The sequence below is a fragment of the Psittacula echo genome, assembly GCF_963264785.1.
Source record: "Psittacula echo genome assembly, chromosome: 5".
Taxonomy (NCBI): domain Eukaryota; kingdom Metazoa; phylum Chordata; class Aves; order Psittaciformes; family Psittacidae; genus Psittacula; species Psittacula echo.
Window position 1 is genome coordinate 22,657,889 of NC_137739.1, and position 27,501 is coordinate 22,685,389.

General features: G+C 41.8%; 2 protein-coding genes across 2 annotated transcripts in view; both read left to right on the forward strand.

Annotated features, from left to right (window-relative positions):
• Positions 1-464, forward strand: part of SLC6A5 (solute carrier family 6 member 5) — a gene marked incomplete at both ends in the record, with an annotated part of 36,047 nt that extends 35,583 nt beyond the window's left edge. The window contains one exon of the mRNA XM_080619579.1: positions 309-464. Within this exon, the coding sequence (XP_080475705.1) occupies positions 309-464 (156 nt within the window). The remainder of the gene's footprint in view (positions 1-308) is intronic.
• Positions 465-9,047: 8,583 nt separating this feature from the next.
• NELL1 (neural EGFL like 1) overlaps positions 9,048-27,501 on the forward strand; it is a gene marked incomplete at both ends in the record, with an annotated part of 311,518 nt that continues 293,064 nt past the window's right edge. Inside the window, 2 exons of the mRNA XM_080619121.1 lie at positions 9,048-9,096; positions 13,297-13,425. Coding sequence (XP_080475247.1) covers positions 9,048-9,096; positions 13,297-13,425 — 178 coding nt within the window. The remainder of the gene's footprint in view (positions 9,097-13,296; positions 13,426-27,501) is intronic.

Here is a 27,501-nt window from a genome sequence, read left to right on the forward strand (position 1 = left end):
GCCATTACCCACTGCTTAAGACCATTGGGCTAAGTAATTGTGCACATGTCCTTCAGTAAGTGAGCCTTGCAATCTGCAGCAGTGGTTCTGAGCTCCCCTCATATGGTGCAGGGGAGAATGTATAATTAAAGTCTGGGCACTTGATCCTCTATTAATCTTGCAAACTTTGTGCAAAACAAACACTGAGCAGTGGAGCATTGCAGGACCATCATCCATAATCTTAAATGAGCCTATCCTCATTCCTTCTGTGTCGTGATTCTGCTCAGTGACTTCAAATGAGACTTTCTTTTCTCTCCCCCACATTGCAGCGACTCAAGTTGGTGTGCTCTCCACAGCCTGACTGGGGTCCGTTTTTGGCCAAGCACCGCGGTGAACGTTACATGAATATGATTGATCCACTGGGAACCTCTTCCCTGGGACTTAAACTGCCAGTGAAGGATATAGAACTGGGGACCCAATGCTAATAGTTATTACATGGGTGGCAATAACATTGTCAGCCTTCTCCGATACTTTTTCCCATTTTCTTTCCCCACCGTTTCTTCTCTTCTTTTCTTAAGTGGTTGCTTAGGAAAGTAGGACTTACTGTTGCATGCTATAGAGAAGACCTAGGTAGACCACTTCCAGGTGTAGGTGATGCCCATGATGTGTTCTGTACCTGATGAAATACCAAAAGCATGTTGTGAAACAGGTGACATACCACGTTTTGTCAGGAAACACATGTAGGAATAAACAGAGTGGAAAAATTGTGTTGAAGAAATTATGTACAGAATTTTACTCATTCCACACAAGCACCCTTGTAACAGGTAGCTATGATAGGACTAGGATCTTCTTAGCAGTGTAATCAAAGAAAAGTTCAGCCCTGAGGTGGGATGGAAGTGAGCAAAGAAGGGTTGTCCTGTAGTCCTGGTACAAATTCAGCAGAAAGCTTCCACAGTAAGCATGGTTACTTTTCCTACAGTAACAGCAGACCTTGACCGATCATGTCTGTGTGCTTCTTGGATGATATATACTAACTTTGAGGACTTGTTCTTTTAAGCAAGTGGAGACCCTTTATGCAGCTCACCAGGAAACAGTATGTGGGACCAGAACAGAAACACTATAATCCATCTGATCTTTTCAAGTAGAAAAGTGAAAGCCAAATTTCAAGAACTCATGATTTGAGACTGGGACTAAATTGCATTTCAGTCAGAAGTGGTTTGGAAATGGTGCCAGACTGAGGTGTATGTATAGGCATCACTGTTTAAAGAACTGTTGTATGTTTTTTCTGGTAATTTGATATCTGTCATTTCAGTTAAAAATGCCTCAGTTATACAAAGAGTCAAAAACCTTACTCCACACTAACAGCAACTGTGTTTTACTCACTTCACTCTTCTGAAGGTAGTTTCCCTTGTTTCTCTGCTTTTGTTTACAGTATCTCCTCAAGAAGCCATCATATAATTTGTGCCTAACTTTGTATTCTTACCGTGGTAAGTGTAGTCTAGTTACCACCTGACAACAGTTATTAGAAGTTAGATGTGCTGTTCAACTTTGTGACTCCCCATTCATTCTCTTCTAAACCTCTTTACATAAACTTTAGATAATGTATTCTTCTCTTTCAACCAATGGGGAAATAGCAGAAACCCCACTTGCCTATATATTATATATATAGCACGTAAATTTTCAAAGCAGTAGTCTCTGAAGTGTACATAGGGGTTAGTTTTGGGTTTTTGTGGGTTGTTTTTTTTTGTGTGTGTGTGTGTGCGTGGAGTGTTTTTTTTTTGTTTTTTTTTTTTTCCTCCTTTTGTTTGCATTTAAAACATTTTCATTAAATAACCCCCACCAAACCCCACAACAATTAGCCACTGCAGTCATCCATACAGATGCATCATTAGATATCCAAAACGGAAGGGCAGGGGGGACAGGACAACTTAGTAGATGGCTGTTGTAACACTGCATAGCAATAGGACATTCTGAAACATGACATTTTAGAAATCACATATAAGTGGTGATATGAATGCTAGACTTCAATAATTATGTTACCTATTGGGCAGAGTAAAAATAGAGCTTTTTAAAAGTAAGTTGATTTACCTGAATAGAACATTAGCCCAGTTTATCGTCAGTGCATTAGAATGAGGGAGAAAAATATATCTTCGATAATTGACAAATCTTGTAACCTTTAACTATCTTGTTATATCCTATACATACGTATATGATATTTTTTAACAGTGATCAGTGTTCATGTAGTGTGTACTAGTGATGTTTTATGTCTATATAAATATCAGTGTAGAGATGGTGAGCTTAGAGTAGTTTAGCTGTTTTTTTCCCTCCCCACACACACTACTGTAGTAGCCAGTAAATGTTCTTTCAGGGGACTATTTCTATACCCTTCTTTTGTTTGTCTGTCTTCATATTACAGGGTCTCAGGTAAATCTTCGGTTCATGTGTGTCCATAGATCAGTAGATGTGTTGTTTCATCCTGTTGAAGAAAACAAAACCTAAAACTTAACGTTACACTTCCACAAATTGTTAACTTCTTTTCTCTCTGTGTGTGCATATATATATGTATATTAAATATATTAATCATTTTGCTGAACTTCCTTTTTCACGGGGCATTAGCGTTGCCAGTTCTAGGCACTGCTGGAGACCTTTAATCCTCACGCAGGACAAGCGAAGCGAGGGCAGATTTTGCAACATCGTGGGCTGGCCCTGAATCTCCACTCCATGGGCTCTGTTGGTCCCTGTCTCACACGGCAGAAAGAGTGGACCTTTCTGTGAGCTTCTCTGCCTTAATTGTGCTTCGCCTGCTGTTTTAATGATGGGCTTGTTGTTGTTAATCCTGGCTTTTATTTTCCTAGCAGAGGCAGGTATGAGAAGCCATGTTCTGTTTGGTGTAGAAGGTCCATAAAGGCGAGCTGGAAATTTGGCTCCCATGTCTACATAGTGCTGAGGGGCCCCCTCTGGTTGAAGAAGGGGACCTACGTCAGCACCTTTAGTGAGAATTTGGTATTTTTGTCAGGATAAATAGCTTTAGGCTTCTCTTTACAAATATTACCTAGCATCTTGGTTTGATTTTAAGAGTTCAGGCCAGTTTTTCTTCACTACTACTGTGATTGAAAAAAAAAGACAAACTTAGGTCTGTTCCTTTTTTTTTTTTTTAAAAAGAGAAAACACTCTCAAATGGCTTAACAGTTCTGAATCCTTTCACTTACTAACTTGTCTCAGGACATGCATTGGAACTGCGATTAACTAACTGCAATAAAATTACCTCAGTGTAAGGATGTCAGTTACTGTCTATCTTGAGCACAAAAGAGATATGTTCTGAAGGAATACTGCTAGGTTATGATACCTTCTATTTGGCTTGGATTACCAAACCAGAACGCATATGAAAAATCAAATTGCTTTCCATGATTTATGTAATTAATCTGCTTGCTTTTAATTTAGATGTTGTTCCTGTGCCTGCTAAGTCATTAGCACAGGATTAGGCTTGATTTTGAAACTCTCAAAACAAGCAATAGTGATTTTGTTCTAGCTGATATTTGTATTCAGCTTTGACCTCCATTCCTAAGCTTGCAAAAACCTTTGGAGAGGAGGCACAAATGCATCTAAAAATCACTGAAGGTATGAAGTTTTTGCTGTATGATTAAAGCAGGGGTTTTTTTTTACATTAGACTTTTTTTGAGAAGTATTTTACTAGCCAAATCTGAATGTTGAGATTAAAGTAACCAGCAGCGTCTTCTTTAAATGAGAAGTAACCTTGAAGTTTGGAATGCACTTCATTTACCATGACCTAGGAAAAGCTTGCATGTACTTCGATGATTTTCTAAAACTAAATTTTAGTAACTAATTAAATACCAGTAAAGATTAAAAAAAAAAAAAAAAAAAGGGGAAAAAGCCATATTAGTAAAGAATGTGATGTACGTACTTGCAGATCTATCTTGTGATTTAAAAATGTTCAAATTTGGTGAAATTATGTTGCATATTTTTTCTTTGAAATTAAATTGAATTTCTGAATGAGCTGAAATGCATTATTGTATGCATTAAAGATTATACCTAATGCAAATGCTTGCCATCTTCAAATTATTTGGGGTCTTCCTAGTGTTTTTAATATGCAATGTTCACAACCTGTGTTTCAGCTAGATGTGGCAGCACTTTGTTTCCAAAAAGAAGGGTTTAACAAAATGACCTTTAATTGATAAAGACTTGGATTGTCTTTATATGATGTTTCAATTGGGTTGAAGTAGCCTTTTGCTTAGGTTCTGCTCCAACGACCACGTTAGATGTGCCTCGGCGCTGAAGATCATTGCTTTTGATGCACTGTGTGGTTTTCTTTTACAATAAAATTCCAATGCCTGGTTTATTTTAAATACCTTTGGCCTTTTTGAATATATGTACAGTTGTATGGATAATATGATTTCTTGTCTGTGTTAAAGCAGCTGCTTGTTTCTGGCAGACGTTGGTTTCCTATTGGTTTCTTATTCTGCAGGTCCACTTCTTGCAATCAGAGACAGACTTTTGTAGGGATTGTGGGTTTGCAGAGCTTTAGCAAGCAGCATCCCAGAAAGCTTCTCAGCTTCTCTGCTTTGCTAAGTAATGCTGTTGTAAGAGACATTTGTTTCTTCCTTTGTAGTTAAATGGTATCCACTGTAAAGTGGTCAGAACTTGATATTCCCAAGGGACTCAGGTTGACAGCTCAAGGAGGGGAGGATAGGGGCATTGGGGGTTTCTGCCTTTGTTACCCTCAGGCAGCCAAAGAGAGAAGGTTTTCCTGATGGGCTTAACATGGTGTGAGAACTGGGCTGGACCTTATTGCTTACGATATTATTATTTGTCCATAATATTTAAATACATCTTCAGGTAACCATTTGCCTTATAGCTATCTTCCATTGTTAAGGAAAACTGTTGATCAACTAAAACCTGCTGTTATCTGTCATTTATATTATGTAGAATTACCTTGTAAGGTAGATGCTTAGCTGGTATAAACTGTCACAGCTTTGTTTGGGGCTGTGACAGTTCACACCAGCTGAGAATTTGCGCCCTGTGTCCTATGGCACTTTATGACGGACCCATCACTGATGGGTTAAATCTTAATTACTTGCGTAATGTCATATATAAATATATATATATTTACAGGCATTCTGTGGGGTACTGCTGCCTATGGATAAAGATTTGTACCCTAACCAGGTCATTATAATTTTTTCATTAGCTATATGTGGAGGAGATACATTATGTTACAAAGGATGCATCATATATATCTCATGTAGTGCATATTATAATGCTGTATGTTCTTAATTTCAGAAATCATTATTCTTGAGGCCCTACCTCAGATTTTGTATTTATGTGTACAAATGCAATTTATTGTATTGTATATTTGCCTATTATATTTGAATGTGATTAAATGAAAATTATTCTATAATGTATGGGCTCTAAAGACTCTAAATAAATGTCCAGTGTTTAAAACAGAAAATACATTGACATTTTCCTGGTGAATGAACTGTCTCTTTTTCTACCACCTCCTTCCCCACCCACTACACACCACAAACATCATTCTTACTTAACACACAGCCTTAAGGTATCTGCAGAATTGATCCATTTGATTGTTAGAAACCCTAAGCAGCAACTGGCAACAGCCCTCTTGGGAAATGGAGATGTTGCACAGCTGCAGAAGTGAGTATCAATTAAATGGTTGGGTTCTTAACCGTTTGAGTGCTCTGTAGCTTGTGGAATAATTGATTGACTATCAGGGGACTAACTGGATTTCCTTAAATCCTTCTTATCCTATCAATTCAATATCCCAGGTTGCTGAAAACAAGAGGTTCATATCTGGTGGAGATGCAAATGAGAGGTGTAAGGGAAGAGCAAGTGAAGGACGAAAGTGTAAAGATACCTGGTGTTCTTGTATCTTGTTCAAAGCTGAATTCCTGCAGTGGGGTGAGGGCAATGTGCCAAAATACCAATAGGGAAGCAGGTTCTTCCCTTCCCAGCAGCCTCCTGTGGAATTGGTACTCTTCCTACCTGCTTCACTGTTGGCAGAGATGAGCTTTTGTCAGGCTTTTCCCAGATATTGGAAGTGCAGTGTCTGATCACAATGTGGCATCAAATGTGGCAATACAAGAGATACGAGCATGGTGCCAAGACCATGACAGTAATTCCAGGAGAGGGTCTAATCCTGAAGACAGCTCAATAGTGATGTGGCAGGACTTTTTTTCAGGAGTTCTGGTAATCAGTTCCACCCCCCATCAAAAAAAAAAAAAAAAAAAATGTACGTTGTTCTGTCTGTAAGTGTGCGTTTGTGAGAGGTCTGTGTGCAGATGATGGAAGTGGCAGGACCTACAGACTACAGGAGCTCTTTGCACACATAAGGCAGATTTCATCTTGGAGAAGTCTGAATTTATCAGCAAGCATTGTAAGCGTCCTGAGAGGCAGGTAAGTGTCATTAGTCCCTTTTTCAGGAGGAAAAACTGAGGCACATGGAATTTCAGATCTCCAGAGTCTACCAGTGTGAGTCCATGATACAACACATTGATTTGGGGAGTAAGAGACAGTTCTTTACTGTCACCATTAAGCACTACTGCTTTAAATCTTTAAAACTCATGGGAACAGATGAAAACCCCATGTCTTTTTAACTGGGTTGTATGGATTCAACCAAGCCACACTTTAAAGCAATGTATGTCACTTAACTGGCTCGAAGATAGGCACATCTATTGCAGATGTGTGTAGTGTGACACAGTTTTACTGCCCCATCCCTCGCAGTGTTCAAGGCCAGCTTGGATGGGACTTGGAGCAACCTGGTCTAGTGGAAGGTGTCCCTGCCCACGGCAGGGGATTGGAACTTGATGAGCATTAAAGTCCCTTCCACCCCAACCATTCAATACTTTCATGATTCTTTTAGGTACTGAAATTTCTATGGTTGGAATGTAGACTGTGAAGAACACGTCTTATACCAACCTAATAGATTAATTGGTTGTAAAGTTGAATTTAGACTTTGCAGTCTTCAAGCATAAGCTAAGTGTGTGTTGGGGAACTTAAAAAAAACAACCCCAAAATGGTAGGTATTGCTCCATGGCTGAGTACAGAAGTAGACAAATTATTTCTCTTGGTAAGGCCTCATTCTACTGCATTTGTTAGTTATTTATGTAATTATAAACATGATGTGGATACTTTCAGCGTTTCGGACTGATTATATAGTCCTTTACAACTATTTATTAGTTGGTAAATATGGCATATTGTATTCCCACCTCTTTTACATCTACTCTTTTTCTTTGTATTTAGTTTAAGTAGTGACAGGACAAGAGGGAATGGCTTTAACCTGACAGAGGGGAGACTGAGATGAGATCTTAGGCAGAAGTTCTTCCCTGTGAGGGTAATGAGGTGCTGGTACAGGTTGCCCAGAGAAGCTGTGGCTGCCCCATCCCTGGCAGTGTTGAAGGCCAGGTTGGACAGGGCTTGGAACAACCTGGTCTAGTGGAAGGTGTCCCTGCCCATGGCAGGGGGTTGGAACTGGATGAGCTTTAAGGTCACTTCCAACCCAAACCAGTCTGTGATTGTATGATACGTGCTGCTGTTAATTCTTTCTCTTTACTGGCTGCAGAATAAACTTTGCCTGTGTGGATTGGCAGTATCCCTTTGGAGCCAGGCTTTTGCAGGATACGAGCCTTATTTGTGAATTGAGGAGTTATTTTACCTCATGAGCTACAAGGGTTTTTTTATCTACGAGGTACGAGGGCTTTTTTCCCTCTTCTTTCAGCATTTGCTGTTTAGCTGGCAACTGAGTCCTCATGTTCAGCTATGCTGTGAGTAATGGTGCTTTTAATTACCTTTTATCCAAGGCACACAACCAACCTGACAACCACTCTGAGAAATACTGGGCCTAGGCAAAAATACTTCATCAAACCACAAAATGCCACAAGCTTTGTGGCTGACAGGACTAACAGTTTAACACCACGCAGTTAGCAACATCACAATAATTTAGGTCAAAATCAGGAAGCATTCAGTGTCCAACCGAGAGTGCAAGAACAGCCTTTCACAGGAATATTATCTAAGCTGAAATCCAGCTTGCTTGCCAGAAGTCATGCTTCACTCTTGCAAGTGCTGTATTTTTTTTTTAATTGCTGTGAATGTTCAGGAACACAGTATTAATTCTTATCTGAATGTCAAGTCTTTCGGCTATTTATACTTTCAACAAGATCATATCAGAGTATCAGATTTTTTGGTGATAGAGGAAGCTAAATTGCTGCCATTAAAGGAGGTCTAAGAATAGCGTTGGCTGGGAGAACATGACTTTTTGTTTTCCATCCATTTGTCCTCTCCTTTTCCAATGCGAGCAGCTGAAACTGCTTTTACAATGACAATTGCTCTCTCAGTGAGTGATCATTTGGGTACTGAGCTGGACTGTGGGAAGACTCCCATCTGTGAGACCAGCTCCAGTCAGAGGACTTTACTACTCAGATGCTTATGTTATTTTGGCAGCACCTGGGGGCTCTTGGGACTTTTCTGATCAACAGAAGAACAAAGTTGGGAATGATTCAGGCATTCTTCATCCATGAGGTTGCTCAAGATGTGTTTGAAGCTGTGCTTTAAAGCCTATCACTCAGTGGATTTCCATACTCAATCTCAGAACTTGTTTATTCACACTGGGCATGAATTATTACTAAGACTAAATAGTTAATAACGGTTGATTCTTACTATTTCCAAGCCGGGAGCGAGGAGGAAGCGGTGGCACAAGTGCACTGCCCGGCGCAGCGGGGAATTTCGTCTTTCGTGGGAAACGAGCCGCTTGAGGAGCTGGGCGAAGGGCCGGCGGGGGCTCACCCCGTTCCCTCGGCCTACCCGAGGCCATGGCCGTGCGGCGGCGCTGGCGAGGCCTGGGGGGGGCCCCGCGCGTCACGGCGGGGGGCGGGCGGGGACCCCCCCCTGCGGGGGGGTCGGGGCCGCGCCTGGGCAGCGGGCGGAGCCGCAGCCGCTGCTGCCGAAGTCGCTCCGCACATCGGAGGCTGCGCTGGGCTCGGTGCGGCTCCGCTGCAGCCACCGGGAGGGAGGGAGAGGCGGGCGCTGACGCCCGCGCCGGGCCGATGGGTCTCCTCCTGCTCCTCTGGGCGTGTGCGGCCGCCGCCGGGGCAGGTGAGGGGCCGGGGCTGCGGGGCCGGCGGCCGCTCCTGCCGCCTCTCCAGAGAGCGGGGCCTCGGCGTGCAGGAACTTTGCGGGGGGCCGGCGGCGGGCTGCGCCCCTCCGGGGACCGGGAGCGGCATCGGGAGTGGCCCCGGCTCTGCCGGCTGCCGCCGCGGCGGGGTCGGGCATCCCTCCCTGCGCGGGTCTCCGCGGCGCGCAGCGCGGCTTGTCCCCAGCGGGAAGCCCCTGGGGGGCCGCCTCTCCGCGGATGCGGTAGGGCAGGTGGGGCAAAGTTTTCTGAAAGAGGCCGGGGTGCGCGGTACCGGGGGAACGGGATACCGGGTCACGGGTACCGTGGGAACCCACGTTCCAGGCGGGCGGCGCGGTGTGCCTGCCGGTGCTGTGCCTGCCGCGTTATTCCGACAGCACTGCGCGACCCAAGCACCCTTTTTTGTTCCTTTTGGGAGGCTTTGTTCTCCTTCCCTTTGCCACTTGGACCGCGCTTCCTCGGTCGGAGGTCGTGAGGGCAACGTTTCTCGATGGTGCTTGTATCTGTTCTCGAGGAGATTACCCCAAACGGTTATCAGAAGCACCAAGGAATCCGTGTTTTTAAATTACAATTATACTTGTGGCAATTATTATCTCATCAGAATCTACAGATCTGGAGAGGTGCATCATAAAAATAGGTGGAAGAATATACCGCCTGTCCCTTTTGCAGTGGTGTTGCTACCAGTAACACACACAAGCTTTTGGAATGGTCAGTAGGACCTGAAACTCCCCTTCTTGGAATTGCGATATCAATCTGAAAGTTCTTTATGTGCAACAATTGCCGCTGAAGTTGTGAGGGGAAATAGCAAAATGCCTCTCCTAGAGAGAGTTTGCTCTTCACCGCATTGATGGGTACATGTGGGTGACTTGCTTGTATGGAGTGTGCTTTTGCCTAAAGTTTTTCCACCCCTAAAGAGCTTGTTTCACATGTTGAGGAAATGATAAATGCGCTGCATACATTGCATGACTCCACATTAGCTAGATGGAGCGTGGCACGATTGCTGGTGCTTGAGTGGAGGTGATAAAGGCGCAAGCAGAGCATACAAGCTGTTGGAGCTGTAAGGAAGAATTAATTTCCTTTAGGGATTTCCTGGTGACATCATTCATAATCATATGGCTTAATTCTCTAAATCTACTGTGGTGTCTTCAGTTCAGGTTGGGCCAAATCCACCAAGTCCTGAGATGATTTCTGCTCCCGCCCACCTGACTGAATTAGTTGGGACTTCTGCTTGTGTAAGCCGCTGATTTAAGAGAAACAGCCCAATTACTTTAAATAGGAATTGAAAGCTGTACCCATCAGGATTGGGACCAGGCCTTGTACAGCTCTCCAGTGAGAGCAGACGGGTTGATAATTAATTTTTACGTCAGAAAGAAACGGTCTTGCCAGCTTCTTGTTCCGCTGAAGAGAGGCAGCATAAAATAACGAGATGCAAGTGTGGCTGACGTGCCTGTAGTATCTTTCTGATAGATTGTGGGAGACTGCAGGGCAAAATGAGACTTGGTTATCATACTGAAGATGCTGATTTGTTGTCTATTAATTATTAACTAGGCTTTTGAGTGCCTGCTGCAATTTGAAGAGCCAGCACAGGAAAATGACTAGGTATTTAAAGCAGTGTAGGCTCTTGCTAAATAGCTGCTGTGGCATTAGAAATAGTCTTAGCTTTTGAGAGCATTTTAAAAACTGGAAGGGCGCACACTAAAGTTGGCACCCAAGATTCTTCACCGGTATAAATCGAAGCCTGTGGAGCTACAGTGATCTATACTTGTCGAGCCTTAGGTATTCAGGCTGGAATAAAAAGCTTTAATAGAGCAAAGGAGTTACTGTGATTTATGGGGTTGACCATACTTGCTAGATGTGGTTTCTGTCCTCACCCTCTAGATGCTTGTGGCAGAGCTTTCATTGGCTTTAATGAGGTCAAGATTTGTCTTCCCGGACATAGTTTGTCCTTTCTGTTGAGCAAGTTTTAGTGCCTACTCGACTTCCCTTCGTATTAGGAGGTTTTTTGCTGATCTTAATATATCCAACCCCTTTCAAAGGAGGAGCAGCATATTCTGTTCTTGGCAGGGACAGCAGGCACTTTCTTTCCCAATAGGTAAGTTCACACAATTTACAGTGTGCTGCTTTTCTTCTGAATGAGACCCTTAGAAGAAATAATAAGTCCTTCAGTTTTTCTTCTAAAACAATATTTGCTTTAATGCCTTTTTTTTTTTTTTTTTTTTTTTTCCAGAAAGGCCACCCTCTGTATTTATGTATGTGTTTGTGTCAGGAGTTTGTAGGTTGCAGCCCTTGCACTGCAAGAGTTGCTGTAGGTTGGGAATAGATGGGTTGATAAGTTCTCTCCTGGTAACCAGAGACAGGTACACTGAAGGAAAGCAGTCACTGGTAAATGTTGGCTGTTTCTTCAGTAAATCTTGACTACATGCAAGTGGTTTGGGACCAGAAGAGCTGGCTGGCTGTTTCTGATGCCAGTGCTTATTCCAAAAGGGGAAGGTGTTGTCCGAAGTGTCAGTTGTGGGCCTTCAGTGCCTGAGCATCTAGGGTTGGTGAAGTCAAAGATAGTATTAAAGCCCGATGATGTTGCTGATTATCTGGCAAGTTTTTACCTCTGGAAAAGTTTATCTGGGTTCATATTACCTACTTTAAACTTCCTACAATAAGGTACTTATACCCACATCCTTATGAAAGCACTGCGTATGTACTCACTTGGGTATGTTGGCAGTCTTGGAGCTTCAGTTCTGCCAGATGCCTCTAGATCTTTATTTTCCTTGTAGAGTAAGGTTGCTAGAGACCTTCTAAAGCTACTACTAAAGCTTTCTACTCTGCCCCTTGAGTAGTAGAATCCTCTGCATTAGCACAACACGATGTTCCAGCAAGTTTTAATTCTTGAGTAAAGGAAAGGAGAAAGTGCTGTGGTACATATGGCTTATGAGTAGATACTTAACTTGCTCGTTCTGCACACCTCAGTAATTTCTTAGACTCCTTCAAAGAGAATTACAAATGAATCAATTTAGGCCTGAACATGAAGTCCACTCTGTGGAAATCAGTCTGGATGTGCTTTACAGGTAATGCTGTTGCTCGATAGAAGTCAGTAGGACTTTTACCATTGACTTCAGCTGCATCAGGATTTTCCTGGAGCCTGTTCCACTATACTAAAGATGTTATTGAAAAATTTCATTAAGGAAGTGCTTGGATCCTGCATGAGACATTAGACCTATGTGTCAGGCACAGATCTCATGTCACACTTATTGCTATGTGGAGAGCGACACCGTGGTCAAGCTGGCTTCTTGCTATCTTTAGAAAAAGGTCTGTTTAATGAACTTGGTGCACCATAACAATCAAGTTGCCCTGAGCTTTTGAACATAGCAACTTCAAACTACTTGGGGGCATGAATCCCCTCAGGTCCCTGCTAGTTGAGGGAGTGTCGCCTGTGTATAAGCCATTTCTAAGGTTTAGATTTGTGCTTCTGCAGATGAGGAGGTAAAGGAATGTCTGCTATTTATAGGTAGGCTTTGTCACATTTCACTGGCACCGGCTGTGCTGAAATACAGAGGTGCGCTTCCCAAGCAATACCCAACAGTTCTGGGAGTCACCTGGGGCTCTTGGATTACAGGGTGGCATCCTTTGCCCTGCTGCCATATCTTCTCCAGGGTCATTTGGCCCAGTTGGGAAGACAGATTACGTTTAGCCTATGAGCTATAGGGCCTGATCTGTTAGTCACAGCAAGCTATGAGATGTGAGAGAAATCTTCCATCCTCACGTCTCCCTGGAAATAGTGTGGCCAATAGATGAATGCTGCAAATCTCTTTCATCTTTTTGCCTAGGTGGTTATGCTTTTATTTATTTATTGCTCTTTAGCCTTATGAAGGTACTGAATTAGTGTTACAGTTTTAGAATATTTCAACTTGTGTGTAGTGAAATCTAGGGAGAGGAAATAGTTTCATTAAAAGAATTGGAGAAGAAAATCTTCTCTTTCCTGCAGCAGAGTTACTGTCTTATAAGTAATTATTGTATACAGTGTGTGTGAATGTAAAGGTATTATAAATGTCTGCACTGCACTAGATATTCTTCTCCGTTCTTTTCATTACCTGATTTGAAATAAAAATTGATCTAACACTCTCCCTCCCTTCCTTCCCTCTCTCCCGCCCTCTGTCTGCCTCCAACAGCTGTAGGATTTGGAATGGATCCTGACTTACAAATTGATATCATCACAGAACTGGATCTTGTGAATACAACCCTTGGGGTAACACAAGTGTCAGGACTACACAATGCCAGCAAGGCATTTTTATTCCAAGGTAAGACAAACATCCTCAGTTCTCTTATCTAACTTCTGTCTGCATGAGCTCATAAGAGCTTTGATGCCTAGACTGATTCCCTGTAATGGAGGTCTGACTTAACTGTTGCTTTCTTTTGCTTTTATATTTTTTATTTCAAGATAGCCCTTATTACTTTCCTGAAATACCTATGGCATTAATTTTAGTGTGCTCTCAGGTAGCTGCAGTTAGAGATCTTTAGGGAACTGTTTTTGTGTAGGATTTTAACACTCTCGGTATTTATTTCTAACTAGGTAAGTCAAAGCAGTTCTAAGGCATGGATTCGGTGTATGCATTTTCTCTCTGTGATTGTACACATGCAGAGACACAGAGAGCTGGAACTGTGTAGCTACAAGAAAACACTTAATGTGTTGAAACTGATTAGTAAGATGTAGCAAGGCTTTCATCAACTTGCTGCAAACTGTTAGAGTGGCAAAATAGAACAGGATTGCATTTAACTCCCCAAGCTGTGTATCAGGTATGGAATACGTCACTTAGAATTGTGGTGGGTTTTATTCAATATTCTAAGATAATGCTTGTGAGGTGTTTTAAAATGTGGTGTCTTTATTTTTAGTGAGTGAAATTTGTGATGGATTTCAATTACTTGAATTTTTGATGAATTAATAAGTTTTACCATGGACTTAATCTGTAAAGTCCAGATTACTCTGTGTTGCAGTGTGTGTGTTAGTGTCTCACTTTTTTGCTGTCTCTCCTCTGTAGCCATTTTTAGAGGCAGACAATTGTGATCTCATTTAGCTTTCGTTCTGGATCTGCAGTGCTAACTGACTTAATTGCAAGTTGTAAAAGAAGCTGATCTATAATCTTAGCTCATTCTTTACCTGGCCAAGGCCCGTTTAGGAGCCAGAGCAGAGATAATTCTAGAGACCTCAGATTTGTTAGTCATATTTCCAATCTTTTATGGTACAATGAGGCATAATTTTCACTGATTTCCAGATTAATGTCCAGAAGACATTAATTTATTAATCTAAAGTTACCAATTGTTTGTATTTTTTTTTTTTTCTCCAAAAAAAACTGACTCCAAGTTTGTGTATTATGGACAAACAGTATTAAAATATAGTCATTCCTCTAAGGACTGCAGTGGCTGAACAGATTCAAAACATTTTAGTATCTCCAATTGCTATTCTATGCAGCTAATTGTAGCCACGCTGGTGAGCTGTCATGGTAAGTTTTCACACATTGGTAGTCAGAGCTGAAGGGAAGATGACTGAGAAGTGTTTTTCAGGACACCGATTGAAACTGTTGATACTGAAAGTACCTTTGAAAGCCTAATGGGGAAGGTGTTCTTTTTGCCTTGGAGAATCCCACCTGTAGTTTAAAGAAACTTAGAGAAAACTGGTGTAAAAAAAGGTAGGGCTTGTAAAATTAACATGAGCAGAAAATATGGAAGACAGATGTTCATGGGAAGCAATGAATAAAAATTCACTGCACTAAGTGAATAAATTCAAAGTCTGTAATTAGGTAAATAAAGTTTTTTTAGCTACCAGAACGTAAATTCTTTTTGTTAATGTACACATTTTGTAATGTATCCCTGTGCTTAGATAACAGCTCTGGCATAAACCTTGGAAGACAGCTCAGGAAAATTTTTCTCTTCAGTTAAGCCCTTGGGCTGGGAGAAGACTGAAGACCTTTGGTCTGTTACTCCATCCTGAGAGAGGTCTGCGAGGGGTCTTTTGCTGCTGCCATCAGATGGGACAGAAGTCTGAGGCAGCCCCACTGGCTGCTCACCTTCTTGTTAGTATGTTATTTGTTAAATGTCAGCAGTATGTTGGCAGTTGCATGCATTGCCTTTTACTAACAGAGGTGACTTACTTTAGAGCTACCGTTTGGTTGTGTTCCACGTCCTTTGCAGTAAAACTGATCCAGAACTCAGGTCAGCGTATGGGTAACTGCTATGGCTAAGTTAGAATCTCTTCCTACAGAGACTGGTAAAAAAACCCAGCATACATGACATCCCCTGTGGAGAGAAAAGACTGGAAGTTAGTGCTTAGTTTCAAAATCACTGTATCCTCTTGGACCAGCTCTTCCAGTCTCCAAAATGTGGTCCTTTGAGCAAAGCTTTGCGTTAGTTCTTACTGTTTGGGAGTAGCTAGTGCATGCTGTGCCTTGCTGTGTCATGCTGCTCTGGCGTTGCCTTTGGGGCTCTGGGCAGGGGAGGACCTGCTTCACCTGGCAGGCTGATTGCTGAGCACGGAGCCACACAAAAAGACCTCTTCACTCGTAGGCTTCTACTGCTGAGGATTTCTTAGTTGAGGGAATTAGAAGAATTTGTGAGTATGTTCTTTAGTGTGTGCAGTTTTCCTAGGGTCGGTTTTGCCTGCTGCCTTTGGTTGTGACCTTACAGCAATGTAACAGAGCTTTGAGCTTACAAAAGGTTCCCCGTGGATCATTTTCTGTCTTGTAAGATGTATTTCCTGAAATGGCTTTGCTAGAACAGTTCAAACTGAGAGTTTCTTTGTGTGTCCCTGGAACTCTACATCTTTGAGGCAGAGAAATGGTAATTTTTCCCTACCCCAGATGGCTACGTGTACAGTTGTAGTGAAAATACGGATTGCTCTCCTAAAAGAGACTCTTGTTCTGTGAATTAAACTCTTTGAAACAGACACCTTTATGAGTTTTGGGCATTCTTTTGGTTGCATTTAGAGGCAAAAAGAACAAATGAAGAAACGGGGAATGATGGTTAGGCATGCGCAAAGGAAAGAGAAACTTATTTTTAATTAGCTTCTGGATCATTGATACTATCAATTATTATGGTAAGTAACATACTGTCTGTATGAAGTTTCTGGGGGGTGATGCCATGGTTTGATTTATCCTGGAGCAAATGTAGGGCTCTTTGCCTTGGAGAGTTATCAATTTCAGTCCAAGGCAACCTCAGTGAAGCCAGTGGAGTATTCTGATTTTCTATTAATATTGATAGTAACAGCTGAAACTCAGATTTCTATGTGGAGCGGCTTTACAGGCAAAGGAACAAATTCAGCTCTGTTGCAAACTATGTGACAGCATGATAGAACTGAAATGGCAATTGAGAGATATGGGTTGCCTTTGGGCAAGCAAACTTGTTCCTAATTCAGAAAGCATAGAAACCTATAATTAAGTGTAGTTATCTGAATGGTCCTGTTGAGCCTGGACTTTGATTATTGGAGTATTTCAGCTGGATTTTTGATTGATCAGTTCCATTATTTGTGTGTTTCAGTTCCATTCTCTGTGAAATGGGGATGAGGGAATCAAAAAAGCAATGTAAGAGCTGACAGTGAATTAGATGAAATATAGATATCTAACTCGTAATGGCAATTCTGCAAACAAGTCTGACTCTTAAGATCCTGGACATTGTGGTGTCTTGATTATTTGTCTTTTACTTATTTGTACAATCAAGAGTGGGGAAAAAAGCCCTGGTGTTGGGACGGTTGTTCTAGCACAAAAGGGATGAAGGAAGGTGAGTGGAGATTCTTGTGTGGAGTGCTCTTGTGGAGCAGGGTACCCAAGAACCAAGTATCTGACCCCACATCTCCTTACCTCCATCCAGGGGTCCAGAGAATTCTAAGAAGCAGTTCTGTGGATGGGAGGGAAATCTACTTCAAAGAAAAATATTAATTGTCCATCTAATGCATTACAATAACATCTTAGAAACACTGAGTGAAAACCATCTGTAAATAGTATCTTACGAACATGACAAAATGATACTGAAATTCCTAGAACAGGGTTATAATGAAACCCTGAGCCATGGCCCCGCGGTGGAGCTCAGTCCTGCTGTATGTTTCGGTTACCAGAGAAGCTGGGCTTCTTTTGACCCTGTAGGTGGAAACCTCAGCAGGATCTTGAGATTGGTGGCAGAGAAAGACTCTCATTATAAGTAAGGCAGAAGGAGGTGACTAACTGGTTGTCCTGTTTCTAGGTAGATTGAACCCAATTTTTAGCCTAGCTGTTAAGTTATGTGATTATCTTAACCAGTCTGACTTTTGTTCTGTGCTCAGTTCTCACTGGCAAAGTAAAATTTTATTCCTTTTACAACCTGTCAGCTATGCCTATTTCTTTTTAATTCCTCTTTTCTCAACATCTATTTTTGAGCTAACAGAAGCTTAAAGCCTTTACTTATAAAGCAGTCTCCCCAAGAAGTTTATTAAGGCTTTGCTGTTCCCTTTCTTAGCAATCTGGCAGAATTTTTCAACTAAGTCTTTAAATTACGAATGATCTTTGTACTACATAAGACTATGTAAAGTGCTAAGTAAAATTAACCACCAAGTACAGTTCAAAGTCTAGCTATATGTAGTCCTTTCTTCCTTGACTGTTTCTTTACGTGTATTAAACAACCACTGGATTTATAAGAGAAAGACCTGGCCCTGCAGCTCCTGCAGCACAGAGTTCAGTCGTTCTCCTTCTTCCCACTTTGTACCGGGGACTGCTGAGTTCTTTTCTGTTCAATCGTAGCTCCAGCAGGAAAGGTGAAAGAATAACAGGCATCTTAAAGCACAGAGAAAGGCAATGCTTTTGTTAGAGAAGAGTGAATCTTGTTGAGTTCCTGAAATAAAAGAGCCGTCCTGCTTCAGGCCAAAAGAGAGAGCAAAGCTGCAGTACTAAGGGTGGGGGGGGGGGGTTAGAGGTGCCTCCCAGCAGACTCACTTGAGCTTCCAGATGCAGTACAACCCGCTCTGTCAGTGTTTCCTCTCAGTGTGTTATAGAGCCTAATTTTTCGTTTCAGACACCTTCCTCCCTGACTTGCTAATTCTGTGCTTGGAGAGCAGAGGTCTTTCCTGATCCTGCTCTAGGATTCGGAGTCCTTAAAGGCAGCTTTTGTGGTGCCAGAGTGGAAGGGGTTTGATTGCTGGCCAGCTTTGGTATGCTTTGAGATTGGTGGATAACGAGAACTGCATAGGTTGGCCTGGCTATCAGGAGTGGGCATGTACCCTTTATATCAGGAGTGCAGTTGCTGGGGTACACTTGTTATGTCCTGGCCATGTGTGTGGGGCAGTACCTCAGCAATGAAGTGCACTCAGTAAATTCAAAGGCCAGGTGAGTAGGCAGCTGCCTTCCTCATCTGTGTGTGAACATCTCACCGGAGCCTCAGTTAGCTGTGTGCTGTGGCCGAGGTTTTATGGGATCATAGAATCCTAGAATGGTTTGGGTTGGAAGGGACTTTGGTTCCTTGCCGTGGTGAGCACACGTTGCCTCATGCTTGGCAGTTATTTTTGCTTTCCTAGGGTGGACAGGAGGGAGGTCTGCAGCGAGGGGGAGAGATAAACTTCAGCTTTGGAGTTGGGAGGGGAAGGAAAGAAACATCTGTTTCTTCGTTTTACCAGGTACTTCCCACTGCCTGCATGGGCTCTTCGGAGGCAGGGAGAGGAGCCAGCAGTGCCCTGAGGTGGGGTGACCAGAACCGGTTGTGTCCGGATAGGGCAACTCCCACCTATCCTCACAGCGGCGCCAGCGCTTCACCACACAGTTTGGGTCTATCTCCATGGGAATTCTGCCAGTTCTTTGAACTTGTGTGCTTTATTGAGCTTCATTTGTTTAAAGGGAAGAGTGAGCTTTGTTCCCTGTTTCTTCTTGTGCAGGTCTGCACTAGTTTCCACAGGGGCATGGTGGGTTTTACCCTGTTGATGTCTGTGGAGCACCTGTCCTGAGTTCCTGGGACCTCAGGAGGGAAAGGCAGCTGCCATCACATCAAAAGCCTTTATATCTGTAAGCAAAAATAGCACCTGTAGGCAAAATAGCATCTACAGCTGAGTTGAGGGTCACCTTTCACCCTGATCATAGAATCATGGAACAGTTACTGTTGGAAAGGACCTTAAGATCATTTAGTTCCAACCCCTCTGCCATGGGCAGGGACACTTCACACTAAACCATGTCACCCAAGGCTCTGTCCAGCCTGGCCTTGAAACTGCCAGGGATGGAGCATTCACAATTTCCCTGGGCAACCCATCTGGTAACATTGCAGGTGTTGCTTCCTCAGTGCAAAATGTTGCTGTTTCCTTTCTCCTTCTGCTGAGATCTCGCTTCTGAGATTCTCCTCTCACCATCAGAACTGATGGTTTACTCAAAACTGATCCACTTTTGGGGCTTGCTGGCTCTGAAGGCAACGATGTGCTCCTGTGCTTGCCCTGGTGGTGGCTTATGACCTGTGGCTGTGTGGAGATGGTGGGGACCAAACCAGTGTGAATCTTTCCCCATGACCGGGGTTTGTGGGGTGATGGGAAATACAGCTCATCCCATGGCTTGGGAGAGCTGGATCTTTGCCAGCCTTCCACAATCATCCCCTGGGATGTTCCCCTGCTTTTACAAGTTCCAGTCTGGCCCTTAGGAGCTGTGGAGGCTGCCTACCATCCTAGAGAGGTGCGAGTCCCCTCAGAGCTTTCAGCCCTTTGTCAAGTTAAAATAAGATGCCAACAGCTGGGCTGGCTGCACCCAAGAGGACAGAGGAAAGTGTGCTTTATCATAGAGTCATAGAATAGATAAGGTTGGAAAGGACCTTAGATCATCTAGGTTCAAGTCCCCTGCCGTGACAGGGATGGTTTCTGAGCTTGTGCCCATCAGCAGGTCATAGAACAAGGTCTTGATCTCTTTTTGGGATCTCAAGTGCTTCTCCTGCTTTCCCCACTTCCTTCCCAGGGCTTTGTGGAATCTGGAAAGGAGAGAGAAGTAAAGCTGGAAATGTAGGGGCAAGGACTGGGCAAGTGAAGTGACGATAATGAACTGAAAGTTCCGAAGTGGTAGTGCTGTAATCTATCTGTGTATGTAATGCTGTAATGTAGTATCTGTGATGTGTGCTGATACTTAACAAGTGGTTTTGGAGGATACAACATGGATAATATGGGGGGTTTAATAGTGATTTAGAACCTCTTAGTGATTTAGAATTTAAATTTTGCTGTGCATTCGTTGTTCACTTGCGAAGTTGAGGTACTAATGCCTTTTCCTCTGAGAACAGTGGTGTGAAAAGAACTCATTAATATTTGTTAAGGTCTTGGATACTGTGCTGGAATAATTACCTTAGTCATGGTCTGTTCTGTCTTCAGAGAAGGATTTGAGTACTGTAGATATACTGTTCAAGGTAAGCCTTGAACAATAAAAATAAAACAAAACTTCAGATCCTTGTTTGTTAAGTAAATAGGTTTTGCTCTTTGTTCTTTACTTTTTGCCCTGAGACAGGGACCCTCTGGAAAGTGGATTCATGATCCTGTATTAAGAATGGGGTTGGAATGCACATCCTGTGGGGTTGAGCAAGGTTTGCGTGTGAGACTTGAACCCTAACATCTGTCTAACCTAGCATTTATATATTTTTTTTTTAAACATGGCTAATGTTTTAATGTGTTTTGTAATTTTTTCCAATTAAATCATTAGGCTAAGTAATTTTTTTTTTCTTTTTCCTTTGCAAAAATGACAATTTTCAGAACAGAGAAATTATGTGGAGTTGGAATACAATGAGCTGGGAGGGGATGAATGAGATGAATCATCTTCGATGGAGGGAATTAAAGATCACTTGAGACATAATTATTGAACAATGCTTTCAGGCTTTCATGATACATAAACTACTGCTAACTTTGTCAGTTCCCAGACGTAGTTCTTTAAATACACTTATATACCCATCCAGCGTTGGCTGTTTGCACTCTTGCTTAATGTTTGAATTATGTTAGAAATCTGCCTAGGAGTAACATTTAGTGAGATAAAGGTATAACTTGTAAATCCTTGCAGTTTCTTGTTCCATATCCTCTTGTTTCAAACACGCCTACCCCCCAGGCAAGTAAGTGCTGGCTAAAATAGAAACCTAGTCACATTAAACGGCACTGACCAATTTCTACTTTTCCCATGCTGAATGTTGTCATGCTGCCTTCTGTTACTTGACATTTTTTGGGTTTCCTGTCATGTCTGTAATGATTAGGAAAGAATTCTGAGCACACATTGCCTCTGTCCTTGGCAGTTATTTTTGCTTTACTGGGAGACAGTAATTGTGCTACTTGTCTATCTTCATTGCCAGGGTGATAAGTACAGAGGGGAAGTGGGATAAGCACTTCAGTATTTCCGTAGTATGCTAAAAGCCTTGAATGCTTCTGGCAACCTGTTGACGAAGTCCTGTAATGAAGATAAGCAGAAAGAAAACAAAAGGTCTCTGCTCTTCAGTGGGCAGTGAAGGGAATGCAGAAATTAGTTTCTGATACTGCTAGTAAGTGTAGCATTGCACACTGCGTGAACATCTAGGTGCTTACAATGAAAGTAAATCAGTTTAGATAAAAGTAAGAATAACAGTTTGAGCTTCTTGTAATTTCACCAGAACAGAAATACAACAAAAATGTCTTTTTCATAGAATCACAGACCGGTTTGGGTTGGAAGGGAGCTTAAAGCTCATTTAGTTGCAACCCCCTGCCACAGGCAGGGACACCTTCCACTAGACCAGGTTGCTCCAAGCCCTGTCCAACCTGGCCTTGAACACTGCCAAGTTTTTGGCAAACTTATACTCTGAAGTCGTATCATACTCCACGTAATCAGATTTTATCAGCTACGTATTTAGTAAATGGGTATTAAACAGGAGAAAAGATACAGTTTTGTAACATCTAGTTAGACAGGTGCAGGTGCTGCTCAGAGCCCTGAGGGGCTGAGGTGAGGTAGATATGGTACCTGAGCTGTGCCAAACAATGCTGAGTACCCCTCAGTGGAGTATCCAGGCCAAGTTCAAGGCAAGTCCTTGCACCTGATATTTCAGTTCCGAGTCACTGGAAAGATGCTGGGGTAAAAGAGAGCAGAAGGGGAGTGTTACTTGGCACTGCTGAGTTAAACTCAAAATGTAGAGGGAGGGAAAAGCAATGCTGAAGAATTGAGTTCTTGCAGTGAAACAAGGTAGCCCATTATGGTTGTTTTTGATCCCAATTGGTTTTTAAACCAATTTGAACAGAAATGTGTTAATATCCATTTGGTAAGAATATTTACCCTCTTCTACTTGATTACATTACTTCGAAGCAGAGTTGCATCTTCTGCTTGAAAGGAAATGGTGTTATTTGAAATTACTGTCACACAAATTTAAACACATACAATGATGTGGTGGGTTTTTGTTTTAAGATTTTTTACCTTTACAAATACACAAAGGCAGATATAATCAGACCTAATGCACGAAGGAGGCATGGCCCATTTCCTGTGGAAGAATCCTGTTGTCTTCAACTACCTATCAAGAATTAGATGCTACTCGAGGCCTCAGCCTACTTCTTCTATGCCAGATTCTAGATTAATCTTCCCACCTGCAGTGTGGCTGTATAAAGGACATGAAGGGGGCAATTTTTCCTCTTAATTTTTCATTTTTACCATGTAAATGGTGTGAAGTAATCATGTTACCCTGTGCTGGTTTATGGCATTATGGCATGTGATTGTCTTGCCTTTTGTGGCCTATTCAATAGTACAGCATGCACAACAGGAGATTTTTTTTTTTTATTATTTTTTTTTTTTTTTTAATAGAGCAAACAGAAAAATTGGTTTTGGCACCTGAGGTCCACTAAAACGTTCAACTAAATCCTTAATTATATAGGTTACCTACCTGCTAAAAGAGCAAAGTTGGTTCTCTAGTTCTGACAACGGGGATCTGTCAATCAATGGTTTTGAGCAGTAGATTCTGTAGCTGAGCACTGATGTTTTGGCTTTTGAAAAGCTTCTGAGTACAGTCTTTCTGTCCCCTATTGTCTCTCCTTGTGTGATAGCATTTCTTACATAGTTAAAGCTTAGTTTCCAACTGGTCCTCTATGCTATAAATAAGAAATAAATAGTTAAGAAACACTGCAGCGGCACATGTTATTTTCCTGAGTCCATCCTCCCCTTGGACACACGAGTGACTTCTCCCTCCAAAGCTGTGAGTTTTCCATTTGGCATCAGTGGGAACAGACATCTCCTATAGCAGACAAGTTGGTGTTGTAAAGCTTAGTTCTGTGTTGTGTCTCCCGTTCTTTTATTTTTCATTTTTTCTTATATTTTGTTTTACCTTTTTTTTTAAGTGTTTTGTAAGCTGGAAGGTAGCAAAGATGCTCTGAGAGCACAACACATATAAAACTGGGTCTTGGAGGGTAAATATTCATTGCTTGTATAGTATCATAGAATCATAGAATGGTTTGGGTTTGAAGGGACCTCAAGATCATCTTGTTCCAACCCCCTGCCATGGGTAGGGATGCCTCACCCTAGACTATGTCACCCGAGGCTCTTGTCCAACCTGGCCTTGAACACTGCCAGGGGTACAGCATTTACCACTTCTCTGGGCAACCTGCTCCAGTGCCTCACCACCCTCACAGGGAGGAACTTCTCCCTTATATCTAACCTGAACTTCCCTTGTTTAAGTTTTAACCCATCACCCCTTGTCTTACTGCTGCAGTCCCTGATGAAGAGTCCCTCTCCAGCAACCTTGTAGGCCCCCTATGAAAGGCTGCTATGATGGTGAAAGTCTATCTACAGATGGCATGTAGACCTGCCTGGCTCCACTATCTCCACTTTGTTTCATAGCGCGTAACAATGGTGAAATTTTAAAGCCTGTTATTGGGGACTAGGGAAATTAACAAAGCCAAGATGTGTGGGAGGAGAGTGAGGCTTGTGTTTGTGTCATGATTTTTCTTGGGCTGTGGAGGGCTCTACGGATGTTCATCATTCTGTTTGGAAAATGAAGCAGCACAGCCTTAAAACATGATATTTGTCAAATAATTTGGTAAATGCCAATGATTTGGAAAGCTCATGTACGGCACTTTATCTCAAGCATCCTTTTAAGAGATCTACTGACAAGTTGTGGTAGGAGGATTCTGTCTGTGTTGGGTCCAGTAAACTTACAAGGGAAATGGTGGAAGTTGTTTGGGTTTACTGCATCACAGTTAGTTATGAAGCCAGAACAAAATCAAGTTTTTTTTCTTTTCTATGATAACGTTGTGGACACATTTGAAAGTCATGTCCTCTGTGTTAGCCTTTTGTTCTCTGATGCTGGCTGTGCTTTTAATGGTTCTTGATGTCTTGTGAGTACCAGGTTTCAGCTGGGATATTCTGCCTTTCTAGCTTTATGCCATCCTAGTTGTTTCAAAATGTAGTCATTAACAAAAAAAGAGTAAACATTATTGCTGGTGTTCTTGCTAAGGGCAAGAAAGGCAAAAAAGGGGGACACATGTGGCAGTTCTATTTACATAAAAGCTTATTTTCAGAAACAAAGGCTTATGGAGCAAAAGGGATCTCTCAGTACCCCGAGCACGTTTGCTGTTACGGATGAACCCACAGCAATGGATGCTATCAAAGTTGTCATATTTTATTCATGAGTTCTGGTATGCTTGGGTGAAGTAAGAAAAGCAATGCTCCAAATCATAATTATGGTGTAAAAAGAGAAAACAGTTATTATTGTGACATTTTCTGAAAATTCTTATATCTCTCAAATAATTCATATAAAACTTGCAGAGAATGACTAAGTGCGTTTGCTGTAGTTATGAGTCTTTGTTGGGGGTGTTGTGGAGCACTTCACAGATAGAATTTATACATATTTTGGGAGAATATATAAATGTATGCTTATGTGTGTTTCAAGAAACAAAGGCAACTAGAATCTTGAATACAAACATAAAGGCTGACAGCAGAAATTATAGTTCAGTAGAGAAGGGCTTTGACAAATATATTATGCTCATGCTATTATCATGCAGTTAATAAATAAAACAGACACCCAGGATTTAATTTGCTTCAGCAATAACATGGAAGTGATTTTTCTGAGGGAAGGGAAACAGAAGAGAGAATTAGTTCACAAAACACATTTGTTTAATATTTGTACAAATTGCGTATAGAAAATAAAGAAAAACCATGAGATTTTAGTTATGAATGAGTTCAATGGTTTAAAAGTAATTAAATAACTATTAAGTGTGTCAAGTCATTGGGAGTTTCTGAACCAAGCAAGCACTTCAGCATATGCTTGCTGTGAACTTTATGGATAATTTCATTGCCTTTAGTTGGATTGTTCATGTGCTAAAAGGCTTTACTGGACTGGAAATTAAAACCTTTGTGTAGGTGTAGCCAGGTCTGTTAGCTACCCAACGCCATCAGTAGTATTAGGCATTGCAACCTCCCTCTGCAAGTAAAGAAGCTGAGTTGGAGGTTTCTGCTTTCCTGGAAGTTGCCTCTTAATGGACTGTTTAAAACTAGTATTTTGATTTACATGTTTAAGAATGCAGGTTCTCACCAGGGAGACAAATTCGGATTTCTATGTGGCCTTGATGAAAGCAGACTGGGATTTTTGTCAGAGTTAAAGTAATATAGGCATTAGTTTCTCTCCTGCTTCTTGTTGACTATATCTGTCATATTCATGTTAAACTTAGGAATCCTAAAGCACTTCAGAAGTACTTGATATTAGTATTTAGTTTTAATTCTGTTGCCATAAAGTATGAATGAGCAGCATTTGTTATTACCTGCAAGAAAGAAGAGTGCTGAGTGAGACATCAGATTTATTACATATTGCTTAAAAATACAAATGAATCAATCTCTGCATGCTGTATTGAAAAAACTTTAATTTTGTTTCTAGTTTACAAACACACTATGGGATATAGTGGGAGGAAATAAATTCAAACTCCAATTAGTAGTTATTTGCAAAACTTTCAGATCCGATTTTTAATACTAGATGGTGCTCACCTTCTGGTATCATCGTAAGTTTCTTTTAAACAAATGCAGATAAAGAACATGTTTTCAGTATATGTTATCATTTTCTAAAAGTTTCAATTTTTGGAGTGTGTGACTTTGAGCATACTTGAAAATATTTTGTAGAGGGGGAGCTAGAAATTGCTTGGCTTGCTTTTGCATGAAGCCAGAACAGAAACAGTGGTTTTGGGTGGCTCATTATTTTGTGTAACATTAGTGTTCAATATACTCTTAAAATAGATCCCTGAAGTGGACAGTACTCCTGTAAAATGAGCAGCATATCAGTAATGTTTCTTAGCATTTATGGCTTTTCCCAACATTGCATATGTTGAACATGCCAGTGTTGCTGGTGTGGTTCATGCTCTTTCTGTTCAAACGTTGTTATTTTTCCAAATAGCATCTTTATGATCACAGTGATGGGATACTTTATCTGATATAGACGAACAGTGGAAAAGATGTTGTCATCAGTGATGCCTGAATTAATGCACTTACAAATATGTAATTTGATTAACTCACATGATTTAGGAGCAGATGATGTATTTTTACTGCTAGCATAAATTCTGGAGCATTTCTACCAAGCATTTAATTTAAGGGAGCAACCACTTGTAAATAGTCTTGATTTCAGCACGAGTCCCTTGAGGAAACAACAGAGCTTGCCTGAGAAGGAGCTTGAGCCTGTGCCTGAGCTCAGTTAAAAGTGGCTGCCTTGAGTAAGAGGATATGTAGACTTGGCAAGATAATTATCATTGCTCTCAGCAGGAAACTTGTTGCAAGGCCATTTGTCTTACTCCAGTTTTCTGATTTTGCTCCATAATGGCCAAATGTTTTAAAGGCAGCACCAGTCAAGCACAGTGTGTGTGCCCAGGCCTGCTGTTCATCCTGCTGTTGGAGGGATGACTCCAGTGCTTGCTTTGGTTGTTCTGTCCATTTGGGAGGAGAAGAGAAAGAAGAAGATATGGAGACCTACATGAGGTGAAAGAGGGGCAACTTCTCAACATAGGCTTTGCTACAGCATTCTGCCTCTGTGCTTTCTCTGTCACCCAGGGCACCTTTTGGTAGCTGGGGCTTGAGAGGCATAGGTGGCTGCCTTCTCTCTTGGCACATATTCATTTCCACTATTGTGCAGTGTCTGCTCCTGTGTTTGTTCCGGAGTACTAGATTTCCACAATTCAGTTTGAAATGCTGGTAAAGCAAATGAAGGACTTTAGACTCTCTGACAACTACTTAATTAACACGAGTGTGGTCATTCCAGCTAGTGCTTGAGTCAGGCCGCTTTTCAAGAAGTGAAGAGTCTGACATTAAGCCACTAAATCAACTAAATTATTGGTTGGGGAGAAACTTGTTTTGATAAGTATGCTCCGATTTCTGAAGTCAGTAGCTCAAAATTCTGCTGTCCCTGCCATCTGGAGTTTTAGGACTGGGTTTGCAATTGCT